This window comes from Ovis aries, chromosome 13 (genome assembly GCF_016772045.2).
Source record: "Ovis aries strain OAR_USU_Benz2616 breed Rambouillet chromosome 13, ARS-UI_Ramb_v3.0, whole genome shotgun sequence".
In the NCBI taxonomy this organism is placed as follows: domain Eukaryota; kingdom Metazoa; phylum Chordata; class Mammalia; order Artiodactyla; family Bovidae; genus Ovis; species Ovis aries.
The window spans coordinates 39539765-39563329 of NC_056066.1; the positions used below are offsets into that span (position 1 = coordinate 39539765).

Below are 23565 nucleotides of genomic sequence, written 5' to 3' on the forward strand. Positions count from 1 at the left end.
GGATACACTCCAGAGCACATAGCCGGGCCTCATGGTACACCCCCAGGCTGGCAACCTTCTGAAACCAGTTTTAGAATTAGCAGTATTTTCACATGGATCCTAATGTATGTTGACTCTTAAAGGAGATGACACTGTCTCAGCTAACAACCACAAGGTCCTCCTTCTTGAACCTTCTTCCCTCCATTTCAGAGACATCACATTATTCACATTTCCTTCTAATTCTTTAACAGAGACTTGGCTTTCCTTCACCCCTGTGCCACCCAGGGTTTTGGTGCCTGTCTTTTTTTGGATTTCTTTTTCTTTCACTTTTTTTTTTTCCCTCTATTTGAATTTCATAAACTCCATTCACTACTATGGAGACTAAGCTCCATGAAGTCAAGAATAGGGTCTTCCTTATAACTCCTATATTTATTCTTATCACTTACTTACTCATTTGTTCAAAAAATATTTTTTATCTGACAGATACTGTCCTATTGACTTGGGACACAGCAGTGAATATAAAGAAAAAAATTCCTGATTTCATTGAGCTTAGAACTTATTGGAGGTTTTGGAGAAAAAAACACTATAAAGACATCAAATATGTAATATGTTAAGCATTAAAGTGGGCTTCCCAGGTGGCACTAGTGGAAAAGAACCCACCTGCCAATGCAGGAGATGTAAGAGGCGGGTTCGATCCCTGGGTCAGGAAGATCCCCTGGAGGGTATGGCAACCCACTTCAATATTCTTGCTTACAGAATCCCATGGACAGAGGAGCCTGGAGGGCTACTGTCCATGGGATTGCAAAGAGTCAGACATGACTGAAGCAACTTAGCACGCACACACAGGTAGTAAAGTGCTAAGGTGCAGCAGAAGGCAGGGAAGAGCAATAGGCCTCTTTAGGGGAGAGTCCTTCAGTTAGAGGTCACATGGCCAGGGGGCTGAAGCCGAGGGCTGGACCGAGGGAGGGAGGGCTGACCTCCAGTGTATGAGGACGGCTGATAGGAGAGCATTCCAGGCAGAGCAGCAGCACACATGATGCCCTGGGTGGGGGCGGAATCGGTGTGTTTCAGCAACAGTGAGGAAGCCTCAGTCTGGCCGGAGCTGACCTAACTTGGAGATGATCTTTGCAAATGAAGTGATCAGGAACTTAAATGCCCAAGTCAGACAGGGTGGGATACATGTTTGTATACTCAGGGTGGGGGCAGGGATAAAGCATTACAAAAAGATGGGGGTAAAGGGGGGCCCCGTGAAGAGTAATGGCAACCATGATCACAGTCTCTGTGAAAGGAACTTTGTTAAGTTACAAAATTATGTTAGAGTAAGACGTCAGGATGGGTAAGGCAATGGCAACCCACTCCAGTACTCTTGCCTGGAAAATCCCATGGATGGAGGAGCCTGGTAGGCTGCAGTCTATGGGGTCACAAAGAGTCGGACACGACTCAGCGACTTCACTTTCACTTTTCACTTTCATGCATTGGAGAAGGAAATGGCAACCCACTCCAGTGTTCTTGCCTGGAGAATCCCAGGGACAGCAGAGACTGGTGGGCTGCCATCTATGGGTCGCACAGAGTCGGACACGGCTGAAGCAACTTAGCAGCAGCAGCAGCAGCAAGACGTCAAGAAGAAAAGACAGGAGAGGAAAGCTTCTACACGTGAGGGAAAGGGCATGTGCGGAAACATCAGGGATCGGGGACCAGCGAGATTTGGTTTTCCATGACACTCCCCCGAGAAGCTGACTTGTTACCCTGAGGTCAGAACTGCCTCGGCACTGATGGACGGGACCGTCCCTGGAGACTTACCACTACAAACACCACTGGCTTCACCCTGAATCCTGCCTACAAACCAAGGAGGACGGACGTATTCAAGGGCTTTTCATGAATATCCATCCCCCAAGTAAACCTAGAACTATCAAGAAAACAATGAGAGGATCAAGTGCCAGACTGGAAATAACCAAGAGCCAAAATGAGAGGTCAAAAGGGAAAGCAGGGACCTCTGTGGTTATTCATAGGACTGAAGGCTCCAGGGATGCTGGTGCACAGATAGGCAGGGCCCTCTCGGGGGCATCTGCACATGAGCAAGGGCTTCCCTTACTAACCTGTGTGCCACAACTACTGAGAAAGAGCTCTAGAGCCTGTGCTCTACAACAAGAGAAACCACTGCAATGAGAGGCCTGAATACCATAACTAGAGAACAGCCCTCACTCACTGCAACTAGAGAAAGCCCGTTTGCAGCAACAAAGACCCAGTGCAATCAATCAATAAATATAAAAAATAAAAGATTTCATTTGTTCCTCTCTAAAGCTCTTTCTTTCTAAACTAGATCTGTGTTTCTGATCCATATAATTTTCCTTCTTTTTTGATGAATTTATTGCAACATTTCTTATAAGGCAGGTCTACTGGTTACAAACTGCCTGACTTTGATTTGTCTGAGAAAGTATTTCTTCTTTCACTTTTGAAGAATACAGAATTCTATCTTGGTGGGTGTTTTTTTTTAACACTTGAAATATTTTACTCCACTTGCTTCTAACTTGCATGATTTCTGGCTAGAAGTTCAATGTAATTCCTAGGCTGGAGCCTCTAGACTTATTTTTGTCCTCTGGCTTCTTTTAAGATCTTCCTGTTATTTTCGATTTTTGTCTCTCTGTGCTGCTTTAACAAAGTACCGTAGACTGCTGCTGCTGCTAAGTAGCTTCAGTCATGTCCGACTCTGTGTGACCCCATAGACAGGCAGCCCACCAGGCTCCCCCGTCCCTGTGATTCTCCAGGCAAGAACACTGGAGTGGGTGGCCAATTCCTTCTCCAACCATAGACTGGGTGGCCTATAAACAATAGAAATCTATTCCTCACAATTCTGGAGGCTGGAAAGTCTGAATTGGATGGCTAATAGATGGACGGCTGTCTTGTCTCTGTGTCCTCACATGCAAGAAGGGGTAAGGAAGCTCTCGGGTCCTCTTCCAAAAGGCCACCAATACCACTCCTGAGGGCCCCTCTCTTGTGACCTAATCACCTTTACCCCTACCCCTAAATATCATTACACTAGTGGTTAGATTTCAAAACATGAATTCTGGGGTGTGAGGGACACAAACATTCTGTCTACAACATGTAGTCTGAACGTGACACATCTGGGTGTCATGCTTTCGTACTTATCCTCCTTGGTGCTATCTGTGCTTCCTGGATCTGTGGTTTGGTATCTGTCTTCAATTGGGAAATTTTTCACATATTGTAAGTGAAGGGAAAGTCACTCAGTCGTGTTCGACTCTTTGTGATCCCCAGGACTGTAGCCCACCAGGCTTCTCCGTCCCATGGAATTCTCTAAGCAAGAATACTGGAGTGGGTTGCCATTCCCTTCTCCAGGGGATCTTTCCAACCCAGGGATCAAACCCAGGACTTCTGCATTGCAGATAGAGTCTTTACTAACTGAGCCACTAAAATACATGTAATATAAAAATGTATTTAAGTTACCATTTCAAATATTTCTTCTGTCCTTTCTCTTTCTCTTCTGGTATTCCCACAAGGTGTATATTACCCTTCGTAACTGGGGCTTTCCAGGTGGCTCAGTGGTAAGAGTCTGCCTGCCAATGCAGGAGACACAAGAGATGCAGGATTGATCCCTAGATTGGGAAGATCCCCTGGAACAGCAAAAGGCAACTCACTCCAGTATTCTTGCCTAGAAAATTCCGTGGACAGAGGAGCCTGGTGGGCTACAGTCCATGGAGTCACAAAGAATTGGACACGGCTGAGGGACTAGGCATGCATGCACCCTTTTTAATTATCCTGCAGATCTTGAACACTGTTCAGTTTTTGTGATCCTTTTCCCCCTTGGCATTTCAGTTTTGATATTTCTACTAACATATTTTCAAGCTCTCAGTTCCTTTCTTCACTCATTCCATTCACTGATTAAGCCATTAAAGACAGTCTTCATTTCTGCAACTGTGCTTTTGATTTCTACCATTTCCTTTTAATTCTTTCCTGGAGTTTGCATCTCTCTGTTTCCATTACTCATCTCTTCTTGCATGTTGTCCATCTTTAGAGCCTTTAGCACATTCTTTTAAATTCCTGATCTGATCATTTCAAAATCTTTGCCTTATCTGAATCTGCTTTTGATGCTTGGTCTCTCTCTTCAAACTGTGGGTTTTTTGTGTTTTTTTGCCTTTTAGGAGGCCTTGTGATTTTTTTTGTTGAGACTGATTTACATGATACGCCAGATAAAAGAAACTGAAATAAATAGACCATTAGTATAAGACTTGATGTTTGTCTGGCTAGTAGTTAGCCAGTGTTTATGACTGCTGTGTTTATGGTTTGCTGAAGTCATAGATGAAGGCATCAGACTCTAAAACTTGCTCAGATGCCTGTGTTTTTGACTTCCCTATTGTGTCTGGGTTTCCCTAGAGATTTTGCGGATAAGGTCTCAGATGTGCAGCTCTTTTGGATGCTTCCCATTACTATACAAAAGCCCAGCTGATGTTGTGATGAGGTGCGGGGGAGAAGTGTTCTATGGATCTGTCATAAGGTCCCAGCCCTAACCTGAAAAAGAATCCAGTAATCAGTGAGATGGATCTATAATTTTTAAAAAAAATCATGAAGCTAACTAAACAATAAAAATCCAACCACAACAAAGAGTCAAATAATGAACTTCAAGTACAGCACAGAAAGTACACATCTAGTCCTGGGGGCAGTGGGCCTGTGTCCTGCTCACGGACAGGTTCTCTGGGCTCCTAGCATCCTGGCCTGCCTTGCCCAGATTTAGCTGAGGGCACATGCAACCACACGCAGGAGCTTCAGCAGGCACGTGGGTGCATGCTGAGCGGTCAGAGAAGAAGGCCCTTCCTGCAGAGGTCAACTGGGGCAGAGGATGAAAACTGCCCACTTTCTGACACACAGCAGGCTCTTCCAGTGGCTGCTCACACATTTACACAGGCTGACTCTCGCCAAAGGAGGAGGGGAAGACAAAGGTGGGAAGATGTAAATATCAAAGACCAGCTGGAAAAAGGGAAAACAATGCAACTTTTGGGGAAGATCAATTGAGAGGGAATTCTTAATAGCTAAATTGTTGTGAAAGATAAAACAGGAGCTAGGAGTTAATAATGGGCCATAGATTTTTTTTTTTCCATCTGTACTGAAGCTTATCTTATAAATAAGTAAATGTTCCTTATTATTCTTTGGCAGCAGTTTTTGGGTGACTCAGACAGTCTTTCAAAACTGGACAAAAGGAATAATATAGATCCCTTCTATCCAGGGAATTCCTCTAATTAGGAGTGGCAATGAACTAGAGAAGAAATCTGATTTTGATGTAACATCTGCAAATGACAGCTGCCTTTTCACAAAGTTCCCAATGTCATTCCTCCACCTAAAAACCTCCCAACAACAATAATAATAAATTACCAAACCAAAACATATTGCAGTTATCCATTTAATAACATATTTAGTGAATTCTAGTTGTTCAGTATCTTTCATTATCTTTTCAAAACAAATAATCCTTTACATATTCAAAACTAAGCAACTCACCTTCCTTGAGATAGTCCCCAAAGTATTTGAAAATGTATGACTTAATCTCAAAAAGGACATTTGGCTGGGGTTGAGATAAATGTTTAAAAATATTTGAAATATTGAAACTGCACATTTGAAACAAGAAGAAATTTACACAACCATGTTATAGTCAAACACATCCCCTTTACAATAAAGTCACCCTAGGAAAAGATTTCCTTCCAAAAATGGGCGCCAGCACTGGTTACTCAGGATCTCACTTGTGCAAATGCTCCTGTGGCTTCTGGTGCAGGGGCCCTAACCAGCAGCCCGAGTACATAGCTTGCTCCCAGTGAAGGTCCTGGGTTAGCTGTTTTCCTGGACACACACACACACACACACACACACACACAATAGCTCCTGAGCCTGCAGGAGAGCCACAAACTACAACAGCAGCCTCAGGGCAACTTAGAGAAAGGATGGGCATCTAGGAACAGGAGGCTCCAACAAGGCCCTCTCCTCTTAAAGGGGTGCTTAGAATCCATGGAAGATGGATGCTCTCCAACCTCATTGTTACAACTGAGGAAGCTAAGGTCCAAAGATGCTGAGAGACTTGCCCAGGACACCCTTGCTGCGGAAGCACAAGGACTGGAACTTTGGGGTCCCAGCTCCCATCCTGTTACCCACTCCTGCCTGTGCTTCTCAGAAACGATTGAATCATCATGTTTTTGTCCCAAGCCCGTATCTACCAGGGCCAAGTAAGGAGATCCTGGAGAACACCAACGTGGTTTGCAAAAATGGACAATCTGCTTGGGGTGACAAAAAGGACCCTTCCTCAAAGCCTCATCTTGCTCTAAACTGCTCCTGGTCAAGGCTGCTTCGGCTCATCTACCCTTTGGTCAGACAGTCACCAGCCAATCACTAAGGTCCCTGGAGAGAAACATAGCAAAAATGCTAAAAACGTACCTTCACAAATTCATACAAGCAAATGAACACCCATATTGTTCTGAGTTCCCCTGTTGTTTCCAGTCACCGGAAGAAACAAAGTAACATGGGTACCCCCTTGCTGCACAGAGGTTTTATGAACCACTTTCCTGCAGGACGAATTGAGTGTTTTAACAAACCCTGTAAATCTCACATTCTGCCCGGGTGTACGTCTTCCCTGACCACCAACTTAGAAAAAAAAAAAAAAAAACACCACAAATTCGGTAATAGCATATTTCTTTTCTGTGACTAAAGAGGCGATGTCCACAGTATGGGAAAACCTGAGCAAACTATTTGGCCAACCCAATATGTTGCTAAGCACACTGATTTTTCGGTAAATTTATACGTTTTAAAGTTGGATGAAAAGCTCGAGAAGGGAGCAGACCCTCTCAGATCCCTGCCTCCAGTGAGCATAGCTACGCTCCTGCAACCTACTGTTTTGTAGAGGCTGCATTATGAAGGCAAGGCGGGTTCTGCCAGGCACATAATTTGTATATTTAAGGGAGGTGTATGGATGAAAAAGCGAAATATGTTCAATTTCAAAGGCCTTGGAAGCAGCGCTGTCTGTGAGCTTGTATTACAAACAGCCCCGCGTTATTACACAGGCTACTAATGAGGCCCAGTGAATGAAAGTACAATTTGAATATGCATGACTCTGTCCAGTGAGCAGGACTTTTGTGTACTGATGAGATTTTTTTTTTTCCTTTTTCTTTTTCCCTCCTAAAAAAAACAAAAAGGATTAAAATTATTCTTAGGGAAGTATGGCTATCCGGAGGCCAGTATAGCATACTCAGAACACAGTCACACCAAGTTCAGATGAAAGATACAAGTCCTCCACAGATGCTCTGATGTGGTCATTGTGGAAAGTTGTACACATCCTTGTCCTTCAGAGAAGGATCGTTCTTAACTTTGAGCAGCTGCATCGTGACAATTTCTTAGCAAAAATATTGATTTTGGTGGCAATCCCTAAAAGTGGGCAAGGTTAAATAAACCTTTCAAGCACAAAGCCTCCCCTTCCGTGGTAAGGCATGCTGGTTAAAAGACTGAGGAATGGGTAAATTATTGCACCAAATGGCTGAGAATTAATCTCTGCTGACTAGCTGTAATCTAACGAGGCGTCTGTGTCCCCGGGAGCCCGCAGAGCATCCCTGGCGGTATGTGTAGTGTGTCGGGCCTGCCTGACACCCTTTGTCCCTGCTCCCAGGCGGCCTTTCCCCTCATTGTCCGTAATATCCTCATGCATCTGGGACACGTGGAATGCATTCATACTAACAGACTTACCATTGTTTTCTCTCAGAAGCTTTGTTGAGCAAAGACTGCATCGTGGTTACTGATAATTATATTGCTTAATTAATCAAGACAAAAAAAATTTGCAAATCATTGCCCGGTTGCCAAGCAGGGAGATAAAAAATGACAACAATACAAGCTGAAGCAATATAACAAAAGTAACAGCTATCTGATCAGAAATTCTTATATAATGAAGCTATTAATGCTAAATCGGTTAATGTTAACATTGCTCCAGGTGTCTCTACTTAGATGCAAACAAAAAGGCTAACATTATGGATATAAAAGGCCAAATGTTGCCATGGATTCTGTAACCTGATAGAGAGGACAGCCTTTTCATTTGATTAGGGAATGCAATTTAAATACCAGGGACCGAAGCCAAACAAACAGACTTTCCCTCCACAAGCCTCTCGCATTCACCCTGAGGTCAGTGGTTGGCGAACAAAAGGTCAGCCACACTTGCCCTGGAAATGTCTGGATTAATTTTATTACATTGTAATGGTTTGTCCTTTAAATGTGGGGATAGCAGTAAATTTCCAGTTGGCCATTATTCTCTTCTTTCCTTTAGGCCTTTTGAACTGAAATATTAAGAAAGCGATTTGCTCGATTCATCTTGTCAGAATTTATGGCCAAATTTATAAAACTTACATATTTTTTAAAAGAAATTTTAAAAGGTATGATAATATTTGTTTTCATGCACTATCATACCTTTTGAAAATCACTTTGACACTATAAAGTGAACTGAAATACCTTTTATAGTCTTAATTTGCTATAAAAATAAAGGTGACATTTTTAAGACATTAAATGACATTTTAGAGGGCCATGTTGAAAATGAACTAATAGAGCCAGTTAATCCATACTAAATATTAAAGAAACACATTTGCCAGTTTGGAAAGCCACAGGATACTAAATTTATCAGTTGTCTAATATTAAAATTTTCAGTTTAATTTTTTAAATTAATGTCCTTGGACACATGCAAATGTTATTAGCAGTAAGAGCCGTTTTCTTATACAGAATTGAACACTTCACACACACAGAGACTTGAACCAAAGATCACACAAATATTTAATATGAAAAACTTTTGGCATCTTCACTCCTTGAAAAGAAAAGAGGGTTCTCTTTATGTCAGGCTCCTCACCAGCCAGAGTGGGGACTTTTCTGAGTTTAGGAGTTGTCCCAGTCATTATTTATTCTATTTTCATGGTAGCAACTATAACAAAAAACAATAATAACAATAATAATAAAATCTATTATTATTCTCATCATTATCAACCCTTAAATAGCTTTTTCTCTGGACCAGGCACTGATTTAAACACCTTTCATTTCTTAGCTCATTTAATCTTCACAACTTGAACACTTTTAGGTTATAAATCCCAGGAAAGCTTTGCCTCTTATTTTTAAAGCTGAAAAAGAGTATATTTAGAAGAGTAACTTTTAGCTCCTGCAGGAGGACAAAATGGAACGGAAATGACAGTTGTATTTAGTATTAAGCCGAGGCATGTGTCATTCTCTTGAGAAGGAGAGACAATACACTGAAAGTTTACTGAAAAGACTAAAAAGCCCACCTTGGATTAATAATTCAAAAACAAAATCAAGTCACCGTACAAAGCGCTGTTAAATCACCACTAAAGGCAGGACAAGGGCGGAATCAGAAGCCAATATAGGTCCTGTGCTTAGGATCCCGAATGGTTTTGGCCGTTCGCATGATGGATACCCAGCTGAACCGATCGGGTGGGAAGACGCATTCATCTTTAGAGCCCCAACATAGACTGAGCCTCAGGGGGGCCCGGCTCTTTAGGACTTTTCCAAGATCCTTCAGGACTGACCCCCGTTAGCAGCAGCAGAGGCAAGGCTGGATTCTCTACCCAAAGTCACCCATAAAATGCTGGATGTGACATGGGGCTCATTCAGATCTTATTATTATTAATCAAGATGCCCCAGACTTTCAATCATTTCTTTATATTACAAAGTCTTAAACATGAAAAGTATTTAAAAAACCATACATGTTTTTACAATGTAATTTTCAAAGAATCTCAGCAATAAAATACAGAATTCTGTGCTTCTGATGAAAGAGTGTTTGAAAAACCCCAATTCATATTTAATTCCTATACAGCACACGTAATTCATGTATGTGTCAAGTGGCCCCTTTAACATATCGATTAACGCTGTTTTTCAGTAACAGGGAATCATATGGTAAACCACTGTACAAGCCACAAGAAGAATGCGGTGGAAACATACCTCGGGTTTCTTGGTTATCGCGATAAAGAACATGTGATTCTTCATGGGGTAGATGATGATTGAAACGTCTCCGAAGGCGGTGGGGATGATCCCGCTGCGGTAGTCCCTGGAGTGCTCGGACCAGACGATGTGGACTTCGTCATTCCCCAAGTGACGGAGCTGCAACGGCAAATTGGCTCCTTATTAATCAGAGTGATCACAGCACTTTATGAAGGGTCGTGGCTTACAAATTGAATTATTATACTCAGAGGCAAAAATAATTCACCACCGAAAAAGGCTACAGCACTGATGCCTTCTATGAAGATTTTTAAAAAAGCACAAGTGCACAAAAACAAAACAAAAAACACACAGCTCGCCTTCCATGAAACACACTGGAACCAAGAGAGGCACGTAAGCATTGCAGGTACATGTGGCTGGATGGGGACAGGACCTTTTCCAGGATTTGTTAAAAATTTTATTTTATTCCTGCAGCAAAGCCTGATGCTTTATGTGGCTGAGTGTAGTTCTACACAATGGACAGTATGAGTCTTTTATTCCATATTACAATAGAGCTTCATAAGGCTCTTAATTCAATGATGATTAAGAAAAAACGATGCATATAAGAGAACAGAAGCCATTATAACAGAATCGTTACCAAATGTATAAAAACCAATTTAGGACAAACTTTTAAGAAAAAGTATATATAATATTACCTTTGTCTAAGAAACTGGGGTTGCTGCTGCTGCTGCTAAGTCGCTTCAGTCGTGTCCGACTCTGTGCGACCCCATAGACAGCAGCCCACCAGGCTCTCGCGTCCCTGGGATTCTCTGGGCAAGAACACTGGAGTGGGTTGCCATTTCCTTCTCCAATATCTAGGGTTACTTAAATTTAATAAGAAACTAATATGAAGCACCAGTACCTGGCTTTGAAAGAGTGCCTTACTGCAGAGAAAAGTCTGTTCACATGTACATTTTATTCTATCTTTCCACTAACACTCTGAGATCACCTTTATGTAGTCCAGCAAGGAGGCGAGGGGGCTCAGGAAGGTGAGCACCACTCCCCCCCACCACAGGTGCAGAAGCAGCGTGGAAGCTGGGCGGGGGCTTCCAATCCACGCACCCCCACTGCCCACGGCCATCCAGGCTGCGCCCCAGGGCAACAGCTCTGTGACAGCACAACTCCCCTAGCTCTCCCATTTTTACACAAGAGGCCATGCAGTCCAAAGCTGACGAGTCAGAAACTCCTGGCCTTTCTGAGGAGGGCTTCCGGTGCCTCCACGGAAGGGACCCTCTGAGCATCCATCAGGGCACAGCGTGGTCCAATGCAAGAACACCCTCCCCAGAGATCCTGCACAGTGACTGTGCGTCTGGGGCTGGAGGAGTGCAAGTGAGCTCCTGGGGGCAGCCCTGGCTGTGTGAGTCAAGAAAACTCGATCATAAAAGCTAAAATGCTGGCTGAAATTGAAGTCCTAAACCCATAGGGACTGGCTGCTGAGATCCTAGGATGCCTACTGAGAATGTGAATCCTCGCCCCCGCACACCTGCCTATGCCCGTGACACAGCCTGCCTTGCTTGCGAACTTATTTAACAGGTGAGCCCTGAGAAGATCTAAAGTCAGAGGCTCTTAATAAAATAGAGATGTCGTGTAAAATCAAGCATTTTGTCTTACAGTATAAAAAAGGATGTTCTCAAATACTGTGTATTTAAAACATGTTAATATAAATGCAATTTCTTTATAGACTCTCTGACCACAAGGGGAAAACCCGAGGTCACCCCAGTAGGCCTCCCTTCTCTTCACGAGGTCATAAGGGAGACTGGTTTCCTGTAATGCCTGCTTCTTCCTCCCTCTGTCATACCTCTGGGGACCACTGTACCTTTGCACCTACAGTGAGGTGAGGTTCTAGCTGGGGTGGCCCACACGTGAGGTACTTGATTCAGCTGTGTCTGAACCTGGTCTCTGGGACGCACACTTTACTGTGAGTGTTGAACACGAGGTGTGATGGGTGTGGAAAAATTCAATGACATCCACAACTTGCTAAATGTAAAATAACCCAGCACATAAGTTTTTCCTTCTCCTCCTCTCTTACATATAAAGACTAGAAGGGTAGCAGGCAAAAGTTGAGGCTGATCCCTTATGTAAACAGTTTAAAAAAAAGACCCTGGGTTTTCATAGTAACTCTAGGCATCTCTCTACTTCTAGATATCCATTTTTCTTTCTTTTTCCTTTTCAATTAAACATGCAAGGAGTTCATGACACACTCCTAAAATTTACCCTTTTGGAGTCAAAACGTAGCAGTGGCTCACCAGCGGCATAATAAAGGTATGTTTTTGAGGGAAATCAGAGTTATTTCAGATGGAAACTTTGGGAGGAATTTAGAGCAGGAGAAGGTTACTGAGGGCAGGGGCTGCCCGGGGGCACACATCTGCCCTGCTCACTCCATAGAGAGAGACAACTTTCTGGGTAGTTTTGTGCCCCTCACTGCAGGGTTGGCACACGCTTCTGAACGGGACCAACACATCCACTGAACAGCCTTCCTGCATGGTCGTCCCACCAAAGGTCAGCACCCTAGAACCTGCGACAGCTCCCTGTCCAGACTCGTGAGTCGCAAGGCATCAGCTCTGAGGTGATACAGTGAGGATTGAAATTTTTGCAGTTAACCTCCCTTTTCTAAATTAGGTAACTTGATCACATAACCCACGGAAGTCTCCTGGAACTTCCCTGACAGTCCAGTGGTGAAGCCTCCCCCTTTCCAGTGCAGGAGGTGCAGGTTTGTTCCCCGGTTGGGGAACTAAGATCCTAAATACCCCACGGCCAAAAAAAAAAAACAAAAAACCAACCCAAAAACAGAATAAAGACTTTAAAAATGGTCTACATTTAAAAAAAAAAAAAAAAAAAAGGATTTTCTCCCAATTCTGTTTACAACTGTATCCTTAGGATGGACCAAGGAGGATGAGGTCACAGGACCAGGTCCACACTTCAGGGGTGGTGACACCTCAAGGGGTCAGGACACAAGGTTCACCGTCTGAAAGCTGCCTTCACTGTCATTTGCCTCAGACCTCCGCACAGTCATAGGTTAATTTGCCAATGCACAGAATTTAGAGCTGAGGCTGTGGAACTGGTTGCAGATATATCGGGCGTGGAGAGCAAGGACGTACCCTCTTCCGGCCACGACAAGAACGTGGGAAGCAAGTGCAAGTAAGAGTCACCCGGCCAGACTGTCAACCACATCAGAACACCCAGGAGTACCCCTAGAAGCTTCAAAGCGCCACTCCGTCTAAAGGGGCTTTCATTACAGAGACGTCACTATGTGAGTTTTGGAGAATCCCAATGACGGGCCCTCCAGGGAGAAACTTGAGCCCACGAGTCAAGTTGATGGGAGTGGTATGTCGTCTGCACGAGCCATCCTTCACGCCAGCTACTGCTTCAACTGCACAAGAGGCTCGACAAACGCTCGGGTCCTGAGCCTTCAGAAATCAGTGCCTGTCTTGCCACTTCTCACCCTGACAGGGCTGTGCAGACCCTCTGCCGGGGGCTCCTCTGCCCGCTGCTGCCAGGCGGCGCCCACTGCTGACACTGGCCCTGGTACACACCTAATGGGCTGACCTCCTTTCCCGACTAATTGCATTACGTCGCCAGCTGGCTCCAGAAGGAGTCGTCTGTTTGATTGAAGAATTCCTGCTCCTCAGTGGGCCCGGCTGCTACTTTTACTAAGTAACAGGCAGCCCTGACATCCCCATTGTTCAGCCGACAGTGTGCCCATCCTAAAATCTAAGTTTTATTTGTAAATTAACCAGGAAACTTCCTGCCAGAGCAGTGCTGCCTGGAGACTGATAATGTGGGCCTTTCATCCCCTCCACTCGTCCTGTATCACTGCCAATTTGTTTTTTATGCGCTGGCCAGCCTCGGGCTATAAAAGCCTTGTAAGACATAAGTGCAATTATAGTCCTGGAGTCAAATGAATTGGACAAATCCAATAGCACAGCTCTGTCCCCACTCTGCAAACCCCTACAGCAGTTAGATTAGCTGTGAAAAATCTAATCGGGCTGGAGCTAACGAATTTCTGCGGTGAAGGATCAAGAGTTCAGTATGGGGTTGCCACCAGATTGCAGGGTTGAAAAAGTGGCCCCGTGACGGGGGCAGAGGAGAGCATGAATCACTTTAGAATTCTGCAGCTCATTTTTAAGCTGTTAGGGACAATTCAGTCGGAATGAGATGAGGAACTGTGGGGCCGCTGTTCTCGTGACTGATTTCTGGTTGAGCTGTGAGACGTCCTGATAGAGAGAGTTTGTCACTAACGATGCTAAATCTTGGAACAGCAAAAGGGATCAGCTGTATTTGCCTGATTACAGTAGGGAACCTCACAGCCCAGCCAAGCCTCAGAACAGGATTTATAACAGGGTGTTTTTATCAAGAAAACGCTGTCTTTTCTCAAAAAAAAGAGACAATCCTACTTAGGAAATAATTCTTTTAAAAGTTTAAAATATAAAGCGATCTTGTAACGAAACAATTTTCAGTCATAAATAAGAAAATCATAGACTATGGTGACGGACTTGCAGAGTAGCAGCGATTTACATGGTAATAAAAAAAATGATGTGTGGGTCTTGCCTGAGGCTTCCCAGGTAACTCAGTGGTAAAGAATCTGCCTGCCAAGCAGGGGATGTGGGTTCGATCCCTGGGTCAGGAAGATCCCCTGGAGGAGGGCATGGCAACCCATTCCAGTATTCCTGCCTGGAGAATCCCATGGACAGAGGAGCCTGGTGGGCTATGGTCCATGGGGTTGCAGAGTCGGACCAGACTTAGCTACTGAGCATGCCTGAGAATCTTGCCTAGGGTCTGGGTAATCTGAGATCACATCTCTGTGGGCAGGGTCCCGTCCACTAAAAACACCACCACCACCAAAACCTAAGATATGGAGGCAGCTCCCTAGGCCCCGAGGAGCCAGTATGTGGCCACTGAAGGAAAGTCAGTCATGCTCTGCACATCGAGACCCCTGGTCACTGTGGGAGGAGTCTGATCATACCCTGATCTGACCACTGAGGTCCCCTGTGGGAGGAGTCTGATCATGCCCTAACCTTATCGCTGAGGCCCCATGAGCACAGCCACCTACTGTGTATGTGGTCTGGATGGCCATGGCCGCAGTGATGAAAGAGCAAAACCACAGAGAGAAGAAATGAGGCAGGTACAGGGAAGCCCACAGGCCAGTATCAATCATCCACCTAACGGGCCAGAAAGAAGAGTCCATCCAACCAGTGGGCAAGGATGAGGGCTGCCGGGTGCCAGCTTGGTGCTCAGCAATTTTGCAGGCATTGCCCACCCACTGCCCAGCAACCCTGGGACATGAAATGTTTTTAATCCCATTTAATAGATGGGAAAACTGAGGGAACCGGCTGACGAAGGAAATGACTACACACTTGGAACCCTGGCTATAGACACCCCCCTGCCACCTGACACAACACCGAACTGCCAGTCTTAGCTTCAGAATGGTCTGCTTTCCACCCTCCAGGGGCTGCCTCAGTTCCTAGGATCCTTGTTGGAAGAGAGGGCTGTCAAGAGGGGGTTCCAGGCTCAGTCCCTGGCACCACAATCTGAGGCCCAGGTGTTCTAATCTGGAAACACAGACATGGGTTAGATTTCTAGGCTTCCTCCCCAGAGTAAAATATCCTCTTCTCTTAGGGGCCCCCTCACTTCCTGCTGGTCAGCTGAGGTGTTCAGCCTGAAGGTTAGAACGCATGGGAGGCCCTCGAACGCTGACTCCCAGGTGGAGGATGGAGGTCTCCTCTGAACTCGAGAGAAAACTGCCTGCAGGCCCCATGCTGATGGAGAACAGGAGTTGGGGCCGTGGGCAGCAGCCCACCTGCGCTAGCCATTTTGCAGATGGTCTGCCAAGTGACCCCCTTTGGCAGCCCTGGGGGGCGCCAGCCTTCTCCAACACCAGCCGTAGAGGGTCCTTACGTCAGATGACCTTGGCCAGCCCGAGAGGTCAACAGCATAACTTTCTCTCAGTTAATAGTCACGGGAGAGAAGATCCAAAGTTAACAACATCGAAGACGCTTCCTTCATCTCCATCCCAGGATTTAAGACTTTTACGACTGACCGATCATCCTGTTATCTTTATCTAGTTTGTGCCAAGCAGGATATTTCAGATTAATGGCAGAGGTAGCTTGAGGAGAGTGACCCTAGGGCTGTGTCCAGAGGAAGCCAGTCCCCATGTGTGTGGCACATCACGGACTTTGCTCTGTCCCAGGACAGCCAAGCGTGGTCCCCAAGGAGGCTCCTTACCTTTTTGGTGAGCGAGTCGTCTGAGTCTGACGGCATCCGAGTTGAGACGTGGAAGATGACTTCCACGGTCGAGGTAGCGTAGTAGGGGGCGGTCTGGCCCGTGCTGCCATTGCGCTGAAGCCCGCCCATGAACCCACAGTGGGTTGACAGGTCCACCTGACGCAGGTCACAAGGGAAAAGAGTGAGGACAAAACAGGAGCTGCTCTTATTCACTAAGCGGGAATGTGTGTGTTTTTTTTTAATCCAAGTATTTTCATTTTTATAACTTTCTGCTTATGAACAATTATAATACAAAGTTAGATTAAATTAAATATTAAATAAACGTTAACTCAATAGTCTGTAATGACCTATATGGGAAAAGAATCTAAAAAGAGTGGATATGTGTATGTGTGTGTGTGTGTGCTGCCGCTTCAGTCATGTCCAACTCTGCGACCCCAAGGACTGTAGCCCTCCAGGCTCCTCTGTCCATGGGATTCTCCAGGCAACAATACTGGAGTGGGTTGCCATGTCCTTCTCCAGGAGATCTTCCCAACCCAGGGATCAAACCCGTGTCTCTTAAGTCGTCTGCACTGTCAGGCGGGTTCTTTAAAACTAGCAGCACCTGAGAAGCCACTAATTCACTGTGCTGTACACCTGAAGCTAACACAACATTATAAATCAAGTATACGCCAATAACATTTTTTTTAAAGATAAAAAAATTAACAATGAAAGGGCTCCAAAATCCTACCTACTTTAAAAAAACCACTAGCAAAGGTTTGATGCATATTTCTTCACCTTTATTCCCCCCAACACATAAATGTGTCTGTATGTAGAGACATGCACAGAACTCCCTTGTTGATGGATCTGCGGCATTTCTGCTTTCTCCAACAGTCCTGGTGTGGTCAAACCAGAAGGAGCATTCAGAGCAGTCTTTCAGGTCAAAGGGTACAAATGTTCCCAAATTTAATAGCCACTCCTAAACTGCCTTTCAAAAGGGTTGTTCAATTTATACAGCTGCCCAAAGTCTCTGACTCATAATTCTTTTTCAGGCTAAGGGATGAATGTTCTCTTCTTAGTCAGTACTTAGATTATCTTTCAATATTTTGTTTTTACTTTTCATAAACTCTTCCTTTAGTAAAGCACCTGTGGTAACACAACTGAAAAAAAAATAAACAGACGTATTTCTTCTGTGCCAAAGACAATCAATATATGCACTGAATTAATCTTCTAGTCTTAAAATGCTAGTTAAGAAATGCTTAGTTTAGAAATGTGAGTTAAATACTACATATATTCCATGACAAATATGGAATCATTTTATTAGTAAGAAGAACAATTTACTGAAAGTGTAATAACTATTTCAGACTAAAATCTTCTTGACGAGAAAGTACACGGTCTTGACCTTGATGTGTTCTTATCCTGTCTTCATCTCCTTATCAGTCCCTTTGCTAAATGCTCAGCTCTCAGAGGTAAGTCTCACTTAGGCACCCAGAGAGCTCCCCACAGCACAGATGATCAAGAAACCAAAACAAAAGTAATGAAAAGTAAGAAAATTATTTCAGATATGTTAATTTCTATTTTATATTCTGGATTCTTTTAGAATATGTTCTGGAGATGTATATGTGTGTGTGTGTGTGTGTGTGTGTGTGTGTGTGTGTGTGTGTATAAATGTATGGATATCTTTCCATCAGAATATCATTTAGCCAAGAAGAAACAAAATTTTAAAATATCAACCACCCTGGGGTCTACCTGAAGGAAACAAGTTGGTAGCAAAACCATCACAGCTACTGTCAAGTCAACTTTTGACTTCAACTCTTCATTTTTCACCCATAAGTCACTGATTTCTTCTCCAATTTCCATATAGGGACCAAAGTCATTGCTTCCCTGCCCATGTCTGTCTTCTCTTACTACACACTGTCTACAGTTGGGAGAACCAAGCTGACTATTCAATTCACATAAAAAACAAATGAAACAATATTAAGAGGAAAGTTAAGGGGGAACAAAAGTTTATGTAGAAAGTATGAAGAAAGACTACCACAAGAGGTCAAATTCTATACACCCTTCAACTCCAGAACTTTACCCACACTATATATGAATGTAAAAACACATACCATCAACATCTAGCTTACATACGTCCTTAGATAGTGCTGATGGGCAAACATCTCCTAGATGAAATTAATTACCTCCCATCCAAGTCCAGCAACAAAGTCTTCATACGCTTGGCTTCCCCTTTCATTGGAAAGGATCGAACACTTGTCTTCTTGACCTTCGGCAATGTAAAACACTGCGATTTTGTGCGTTTCACGGCTGTGAATTTTTAGGTTGGAATTAGAATTCTTATGCATAAAGTTTGGTTTTATTGCTGCCACATATACATCTGCTATACAGCTGACGTTTACCAAGAACTTACAAGGGATCAGGCACTGTTCCAAGAAGGCTCAGCACACGATCTCATCTATCCTCGCAGGCGCCCTAAGAAGACAGGTCTTGTCACCACCTCCTCGTAGAGACAGTTGAAAGGAGGCACAGCAGGTGATACCGCAAACGGGGGGCCAGGAGCTGAGGCAGGACAGTTTGGCTCCTGAGACCACCTCTTAGGTGTGTGATGTGTGAACAGCATGTAAGAGCACACGGTTTGATAAACTCTCTCTACTTTGGTAAAAAAAAAGAAAATACCGAGCCTTTCAGACAGATATCACTGGTGGACAGATCCATGTGACCGTGCACATTTCACTTCCCACACCTTTAGATAAGGAAACCAGGGAGCTCCCTAATTGGGACTCTAACACAGGCCAAGACTACTTGAGAAATGAAAACTACTTCTTCGAAGCAGGACACATGTAGGTACCATCTTTGTGAAGGACTGTACCCACCCTGGGCTCTGACTGATCTGAGGGTGCCTGGGAGGTTGGACAGCTGTCCAGGGAAATTTCTTGGGAAGTATAAACTGTTTGCCCACATTCTGCATGATGGATTTGGGGCACTCTGTTGTTGAATCAGGTAAATGCAACTCTCTGAAGAAAGGAGTCCTGGGTCAACTTTTGTGTGTCTGATATGGTCTTTGGCATGCAGAATTTGCTCAGCTAAATCTCTGTTGAATTGACCTGAGAAACAATGATATATTGGAATATGTCGATAGCCATTTCTATTAATATAAATTATACACTGGAGTACAGTGTCAAGGTCACTAGATCTACAACAAGTGATGTGTGCACAGTTTAGACAGGTGATGACATCACTCTCACTGGAATAGATCTTTAACCAAGAACCACAGCTCCATCACCCAAGACGTGGATTCCAGTCCCTATGTTTTAGATTTTGGATTACCATTTCCAGAGCAGTTCCACTTTTCTCCTGATTTCTACCATATACTCTGGAAAAATCTATTGGAAAAAACTACTAAGCATTTAAGCAACATGGAAATGTTTCTGTTGTCTAATCATTTAATACCTCAAAATTATAACCTGATTAGACTCGACAGTGATCGAATCTGGGCTCCGTATTTTAACACATTCTTCAATATCTCCTTCTGGATATGCGCTAAGTCACTTTAGTTGTGTCTGACTTTTTGTGACCCATGAGACTCTGATGGACTGTAGCCCATCAAACTCCTCTGTCCATGGGATTCTCCAGGAAAGAATACCAGAGTGGGTTGCCATGCCCTCCTCCAAGGGATCTTCCTGACCCAGGGATTTGTCTTGATAGCTTACTCCTCCGGCTTCCCCCACAGTTTACATTTAATGACTATACTTAGAGGAAAATTTAGAAAATATAGAAAGGAAAGAGAAGAATTTTAAAAAACCCACTCATGACTTTAATACCCCACTCACACCTATGGACAGATCAACTAAACAGAAAATTAACAAAGAAATGCAAACTTTAAATGATACATTAGATCAGTTAGACCTAATTGATATCTATAGGATATTTCACCCCAAAACAATGAATTTCACCTTTTTTTCAAGTGCTCACGGAACCTTCTCCAGGATAGATCACATCCTGGGCCATAAATCTAAACTTGATAAATTCAAAAACATCAAAATCATTCCAAGCATCTTTTCTGACCATAATGCACTAAGATTAGATCTGAATTACAGGAGAAAAACTATTAAAAATTCCAACATATGGAGGTTGAACAACATACTTCTGAATAACCAACAAATCACAGAAGAAATAAAAAAAGAAATCAAAATATGCATAGAAACTAATGAAAATGAAAACACAACAACCCAAAACCTGTGGGACACTATAAAAGCAGTGCTAAGAGGAAAGTTCATAGCAATACAGGCATACCTCAAGAAACAAGAAAAAAGTCAAATAAATAACCTAACTCTACAACTAAAGCAACTAGAAAAGGAAGAATTGGAGAACCCCAGAGTTAGTAGAAGGAAAGAAATCTTAAAAATTAGGGCAGAAATAAATGCAAAAGAAACAAAAGAGACCATAGCAAAAATCAACAAAGCCAAAAGCTGGTTCTTTGAAAGGATAAATAAAATTGACAAACCATTAGCCAGACTCATCAAGAAGCAAAGAGAGAAAAATCAAATCAATAAAATTAGAAATGAAAATGGAGAGATCACAACAGACAACACAGAAATACAAAGGATCATAAGAGACTACTATCAGCAGTTGTATGCCAATAAAATGGACAACGTGGAAGAAATGGACAAATTCTTAGAAAAGTACAATTTTCCAAAACTGAACCAGGAAGAAATCGAAAATCTTAACAGACCCATCACAAGCACGGAAATTGAAACTGTAATCAGAAACCTTCCAGCAAACAAAAGCCCAGGTCCAGACGGTTTCACAGCTGAATTCTACCAAATCTTTAGAGAAGAGCTAACACCTATCCTCCTCAAACTCTTCCAGAAAATTGCAGAGGAAGGTAAACTTCCAAACTCATTCTATGAGGCCACCATCACCCTAATACCAAAACCTGACAAAGATGTCACAAAAAAAGAAAACTACAGGCCAATATCACTGATGAACATAGATGCAAAAATCCTCAACAAAATTCTAGCAATCAGGATCCAACAACACATTAAAAAGATCATACACCATGACCAAGTGGGCTTTATCCCAGGGATGCAAGGATTCTTTAATATCCGCAAATCAATCAATGTAATTCACCACATTAACAAATTGAAAAATAAAAACCATATGATTATCTCAATAGATGCAGAGAAGGCCTTTGACAAAATTCAACATCCATTTATGATAAAAACTCTCCAGAAAGCAGGAATAGAAGGAACATACCTCAACATAATAAAAGCTATATATGACAAACCCACAGCCAACATTATCCTCAATGGTGAAAAATTGAAAGCATTTCCCCTAAAGTCAGGAACATGACAAGGGTGTCCACTTTCACCGCTACTATTCAACATAGTTCTGGAAGTTTTGGCCACAGCAATCCGAGCAGAAAAAGAAATAAAAGGAATCCAAATTGGAAAAGAAGAAGTAAAACTCTCACTGTTTGCAGATGACATGATCCTCTACAAGGAAAACCCTAAAGACTCCACCAGAAAATTACTAGAGCTCATCAATGAATATAGTAAAGTTGCAGGATATAAAATCAACACACAGAAATCCCTTGCATTCCTATACACTAATAATGAGAAAGTAGAAAAAGAAATTAAGGAAACAATTCCATTCACCATTGCAATGAAAAGAATAAAATACTTAGGAATATATCTACCTAAAGAAACTAAAGAGCTATATATAGAAAACTATAAAACACTGATGAAAGAAATCAAAGAGGACACTAATAGATGGAGAAATATACCATGTTCATGGATTGGAAGAATCAATATAGTGAAAATGAGTATACTACCCAAAGCAATTTACAAATTCAATGCAATCCCTATCAAGCTACCAGCCACATTTTTCACAGAACTAGAACAAATAATTTCAAGATTTGTATGGAAATACAAAAACCTCGAATAGCCAAAGCAATCTTGAGAAAGAAGAATGGAACTGGAGGAATCAACTTGCCTGACTTCAGGCTCTACTACAAAGCCACAGTCATCAAGACAGTATGGTACTGGCACAAAGACAGACATATAGATCAATGGAACAAAACAGAAAGCCCAGAGATAAATCCACACACCTATGGACACCTTATCTTTGACAAAGGAGGCAAGAATATACAATGGAGTAAAGACAATCTCTTTAACAAGTGGTGCTGGGAAAACTGGTCAACCACTTGTAAAAGAATGAAACTAGATCACTTTCTAACACCCCACACAAAAATAAACTCAAAATGGATTAAAGATCTAAATGTAAGACCAGAAACTATAAAACTCCTAGAGGAGAACATAGGCAAAACACTCTCAGACATAAATCACAGCAGGATCCTCTATGATCCACCTCCCAGAATTCTGGAAATAAAAGCAAAAATAAACAAATGGGATCTAATTAAAATTAAAAGCTTCTGCACAACAAAGGAAAATATAAGCAAGGTGAAAAGACAGCCTTCTGAATGGGAGAAAATAATAGCAAATGAAGCAACTGACAAACAACTAATCTCAAAAATATACAAGCAACTTATGCAGCTCAATTCCAGAAAAATAAATGACCCAATCAAAAAATGGGCCAAAGAACTAAATAGACATTTCTCCAAAGAAGACATACGGATGGCTAACAAACACATGAAAAGATGCTCAACATCACTCATTATTAGAGAAATGCAAATCAAAACCACAATGAGGTACCACTTCACACCAGTCAGAATGGCTGCGATCCAAAAATCTGCAAGCAATAAATGCTGGAGAGGGTGTGGAGAAAAGGGAACCCTCCTACACTGTTGGTGGGAATGCAAACTAGTACAGCCACTATGGAGAACAGTGTGGAGATTCCTTAAAAAATTGCAAATAGAACTACCTTATGACCCAGCAATCCCACTGCTGGGCATACACACCGAGGAAACCAGAATTGAAAGAGACACATGTACCCCAATGTTCATCGCAGCACTGTTTATAATAGCCAGGACATGGAAACAACCTAGATGTCCATCAGCAGATGAATGGATAAGAAAGCTGTGGTACATATACACAATGGAGTATTACTCAGCCGTAAAAAAGAATTCATTTGAATCAGTTCTGATGAGATGGATGACACTGGAGCCGATTATACAGAGTGAAGTAAGCCAGAAAGAAAAACACCAATACAGTATACTAACACATACATATGGAATTTAGGAAGATGGCAATGACAACCCTGTATGCAAGACAGGAAAAAAGACACAGATGTGTATAACGGACTTTTGGACTCAGAGGGAGAGGGAGAGGGTGGGATGATTTGGGAGAATGGCATTCTAACATGTATACTATCATGTAAGAATTGAATCACCAGTCTATGTTTGACGCAGGATACAGCATGCTT

The 23565-nt window shown here is 42.9% G+C and overlaps 1 protein-coding gene across 19 annotated transcripts in view; it reads right to left on the minus strand.

Moving 5' to 3' along the window:
• The window catches only part of RALGAPA2 (Ral GTPase activating protein catalytic subunit alpha 2), a 290584-nt gene that overhangs the window by 93495 nt on the left and 173524 nt on the right, over positions 1–23565 (minus strand). For 18 of the 19 annotated variants that reach the window (XR_009596074.1, XR_009596073.1, XR_009596071.1 and 15 more), the window contains 3 exons: positions 18366–18489; positions 16207–16362; positions 9949–10107 (listed from right to left, as the gene is read on the minus strand). Coding sequence is in view for 9 of the 19 variants with exons in the window: in XM_060397513.1 (XP_060253496.1) it covers positions 9949–10107; positions 16207–16362; positions 18366–18489 (439 nt within the window). In the remaining 10 variants the exon portion in view is untranslated. Of the gene's footprint in view, positions 1–5377; positions 8921–9948; positions 10108–16206; positions 16363–18365; positions 18490–23565 lie in introns of those variants that run through there. The other variant, XM_060397515.1, reaches the window with a different exon arrangement.